At 35.4% G+C, this 4,893-nt stretch overlaps 1 protein-coding gene across 1 annotated transcript; it reads left to right on the forward strand.

The window, feature by feature from the left end:
• The first annotated feature begins 827 nt into the window (after positions 1-827).
• Positions 828-1,506, forward strand: LOC100797173 (stress-response A/B barrel domain-containing protein At5g22580). The gene is made up of 2 exons (XM_003516758.4): positions 828-949; positions 1,308-1,506. The coding sequence occupies exons 1-2, from the start codon at positions 831-833 to the stop codon at positions 1,504-1,506; spliced, it is 318 nt and encodes a 105-aa protein (XP_003516806.1). The 5' UTR covers positions 828-830.
• Positions 1,507-4,893: the final 3,387 nt, after the last annotated feature.

Raw genomic sequence — 4,893 nt, forward strand, 5'->3', positions numbered from 1 at the left:
TCATATCTTGTAAGAACATATACCTAAAATTTAAATAACCTAAAATTTACATAGTTAATGGAATATTCTGAGTGGTGATTATCTTGTAACTTCACAACCTGAGACAGAAAACTCCCTTGTCAACAAAGCAGTTTCTATTAGGGCAGGGGTGCCACTACTTGGTGTTGCCCTTGTTGACCGATAAGAAGTGAGTGGAAGGAATACTAGGCATTATTGAGACAAGGTCAATAATGCCATTCACCTGAGTCAAGACTCAAGATTCCTTAACGATAAGTACATAGCATGATGCCATTCATCCATGTATTAAAGTTCAATAATTGACCTTGGTAGTGCACATGGCAAGGACAAGGGGAACAATCCACAGCAAATGGTGCCATTTTTCTTAAATAGAAAAATAGGCACTGAAGAAAAAGTCTGGCATATATAATATGATAGTGTTTTTCTGCCTGAGTGAGGCCAAACCATAACTCAAACTTCTAGAGGGAAATGACCCCAACAGTGTGTCATTCATCATGTGCAAGGACAATTGCACCAGACAATTTTGACTGTGCAAATAATGGAGGAGTTGCACCCTTGGTGGGTCTATATTTGAAACTAGTACCTTTCTTAATATTGAGCCATGGATTTTGTCCCCTAATAAAACTTTTCTTTTGGTATTTGATTACCAACGGTGAAATTGGTCATCAGGATCTGACAGTGGACACATAGGGACTGTAATAGTTGGCTCGTGCATGTTGTAGGTTTAATTTTATGCATATATATTTGCCTACTAGGGACTGCTTTTGGTTCACAGTAAGAGTTTGTAATATTATTGTATTGTAGTAGTAGCCATGGGGACTTTCAATCACTATGTGATTGTTAAGTTCAAGGATGGTGCGGTTGTTGATGAACTCATTCAAGGGTTGGAGAAGATGGTCTCTAGGATTGACCATGTCAAGTCCTTTGAATGGTATAAAACTATATATCATCAGTTTACTTTGGTTCAAGATAGTTATGATTCTTATTTCCATTAACACATACTTTTATGCATTTATCTTATGGGTGAATGGTTCTGTGTGATCCATATAGCCTACATCACCTGGTCAAATAAGGCTTTGTTGTTGTTTTTGTTGTAGTAGTATCTAACTGGTCAATGGCCACCTTCTAGATTTAGTATATAATTAAAAAGCACAACCAAATAAAGGCTGTATAATCTTTCAACTTTTAGACTATTTTGGGTATCTATAGAATTTCCAGTAATTTTATTTAGCTTTTTAGCAATTAGTACACACAATTTTGATGTACTTAACTATATATTTGTATGGCAGGGGAAAAGACATTGAAAGTCATGATATGCTAAGACAAGGTTTCATTCATGTTTTCTTGATGGCATTCAATGGGAAGGAGGAGTTCAATGCATTTCAGACTCACCCGAATCACCTTGAGTTTACCGAAGTATTTTCACCTGCTATTGAGAAGATTGTGGTGTTGGATTTCCCATCTAACCTTGTCAAAGCACCAGCATGATCCTCAACTTATTCAAGCAAATAAAATTTTCCATCTTTAAAGTGCATGCATGTGTGTGCATCTGCTATTTGCAGTCTGTTATGGTTGTTCCTAGCTACTTCCTACAACCTCTTATGCAACTTCAACTTGATAAATAAGCTCTTTTTTTCCTAATTAATGGAAAGTTCTAGCATTGGGATTTGTTAATACTAATTCTCTAATTTCTCTCCATGTTTCTACTACCATATGATATGTTCCAACACATTTTATAGGTCTCCAATCTCCATATCACACACACACACAAGTAACAAAAGATGAAAACAAGCACTCTTCTACTCTGATGAATGTGAACAACAAAAGGTATTTGGTTATAGAGGAGGGATTGTCAGTATCAATACAGAGTTTGAATATATCATCACATTCATGGATAGGAGAGTTAAAAATTAAAACTAATGGTTTAAAGCATCAAAATAACTAATATCAATGCAGTTTTCATAAAACTCGAGTCTTCATAGATATATAATGACAAGAAAATATTATTACCATTTACCAGACCAGAAATCACACATTTCTGCTCTAAAATAAGTTTCCGAAGTGAGCATACCTTTGCTACTGTCTCTCCTAGAATTCCTGAAATTGCAAAGTGGTTTTGAATCACACGAAAAGAAGGATCCTTTAGTCCTCTTGCTACAGCCTGTTTGAATGCCAAACACAGAAAATTATACAATCATATATAAATCCACTATTAAGCCATCCATGTCACATTTATCCGAAGTTAATACTAGGAAAAAGGTTGCATAATGATGTCAAGCAATTGTAAGGAAGTGATAGGGAAAGCAATAAAGAGAGGTCTATATATCATTCACTAAGACTATTTAGGTGGACTAAACTACTCACAGAGAAACCTAACTGAACAACATTCCCAACCACGTACCTCAACGGAATGTATCTTCGAGTAAGTGATGAAGAGGATGCTTAGAAGTGTTTTCAAAAGTCCAAGATGCTGACAATCTGAAAAAAAAAAAAAAAAAAAAAAAAAAAAAGCAGCCACATACCTCAACGAAAGTATAAGGAATGCTCAGAATTAGAAAAGATTAAGCAACCATGTACTTGAATCTCGTGGCAGTAATGATGAACCCCAACTCGCAGACGAGGAGACACCAAACGACCTGGGGTGATGAGGAGACAACGGTGACGGGTTGCAAAATGCACTGTTGTGGAGGAGGGAGAAAGTGGTGAGGGAGAAAGGGTTTGCAAAACTGAATGCACAAAGGGAAAAGAATTTCGTGTTTTAATTTATGAATAACACAACATCGGTTTTCTTGAAAAAACCGATGTTAACGTTATAAACTTAACATCGATTTTCATGAAACCGATGTTAACAAATTAATGTTAACATTGGGTTTTTTCAAGAAAACTGTTGTTAACATCAACTAGTTAACATCGATTTTTTCAAAACCAATGTCAATTAACTGAATTTATTACCATCATGCTCTTGTTAACACCGGTTTTTTGAAAAACTGATGTTAACCTATTGTGTTAACATCGGTTTTTCAAAAATCCGATGTTAATAAAATCTCATTATTTACCATTTTGCCACCGCATTTTTGTTAAACATCGGTTTTATCAAAAACCGATGTTAACTTAGCGATGTTGAAAGTATTTTTTCTAGTAGTGGTTGGCACAATCAGGGGGATCAAAGTACTACTTATTTTCACAAAATTTCAGTTTTGCGTAAAAGGTAGATGTTTTCCTTGACAAATCCAAAGACATGGAACATAAGGTCTTATCTTCTTTTTCTCAGATTTATGCATCTGATAATTGTTGTTTGCCCAAGGATCTTATTTAAAAAATGATTCCATCTCTAATCACTGGTGAAGACAATGCTTTACTAACCAATTTGCGTACTCTTTTAGAGTGAAGAATGTGGTTTTTGATATGAATGACAATGGAGCATGTAATATCCTAAATTACTATTATGGAATTACTATTTATTTTTATTATCTACGAATATTATTTAAAACTTGATTATAAAATAACCCTTAATATGTGAGGATATTTGTTCTCTTTTTACTTTAAAACATCATTGCTCTTAACTTTAGAAAAGAACCATCCTCATTAATTTATCATCATTTTGAAAGCACCTTTTTTGCAAAATATCCTCTTAGTAAAACAATTTAGTTCATAAAGCATTAGGTATACAATGAATTATTAAGACACTTTAAAGCTCTATTATTAAAAAATCCTCAATTCTACCTTGGAAAAATTTTATTACACCAAAAAGAATATACTCTTAAATCATGGAAATCAATAATTATACATTTCATGAGTCACATATAGAGAAACAATACATCATAATAATGAAACCCTGGTCTATCCCCCTTTTTCATACAAGGGAAAAGTTAGAACTCAGAGCAATGACTCAATCTATAACAATGAAATAAAACCTATCCCGACTGAAAACACGAGACATCCTACGGGAGATTCTCTTTTTTACATGTCATGACCTTTGCACCACTACATTTGTTGTAGTTCTTTCACACCATCTCTAACACTTGCACCAGGTCATCCTTCAATCTCTGAAAAATGGTAAAACACAGGAGTGAGTATTCGTTCCCTCGAAAGCCACAAACAACGAACATCAAGGTCCTACGCGCAACTTATGCAACCATTATGTGTGATTCACTAGCAAACACTACTCATGGTATCCTAGTTTGCATATCTATATAAGACATTATAACATCTTCGGTCTATACTTCCATTAAGCCCCACTGGCATTGATGGTCTTATGCAAACATTGCCATTAAGCCTCCCAGTGATATGGCATGGCGCTCTCAGCAACCATGGTTATGGTTATGTTCTAGTTAGGAATGTCAAGTGAGGCCTGTGAGACCCCTAAACTAACTAAAAATACCCTTAGTCAAGTTATCACAACTCAATATTCCTTTAGGATCCTTTGAAATGTTTACCCCATTCCCCAGTGTACCTACTACGTGTCATCAACCTCTTTTCTAATAATTTATCACTCATCCTTCTTAATGAGAGTTGCACTAGTACACGTGAATAGACATTAGAGGACACTTTCTCACTTAGTATGGGGTCACACCCCAACCCCTGTCATAATCATCTCTCTAACTCTAACACACCTTCGCCTCCCGCATATTTATCCATTATTTTCCTTTTCCTCGTGATGCATACCGATCCACATAGAGCTCCCGACCATGTAGCCTCCTTCGTTAAGCGCACACAAATAAAAGAGAAAAGGGATTAACCCTCATCGCTCTGTAGGTTCACCATCATTATGGCCCCTCAAGTGGATAATTCCACTTCACACAAAAGTACATGGCATTACACACTACATCATTCACATCAATCATACTCTACAAATAATCATACATTTTTCAGAGG

This window comes from Glycine max, chromosome 1, assembly GCF_000004515.6.
Source record: "Glycine max cultivar Williams 82 chromosome 1, Glycine_max_v4.0, whole genome shotgun sequence".
NCBI classification, from domain to species: Eukaryota; Viridiplantae; Streptophyta; class Magnoliopsida; order Fabales; family Fabaceae; genus Glycine; species Glycine max.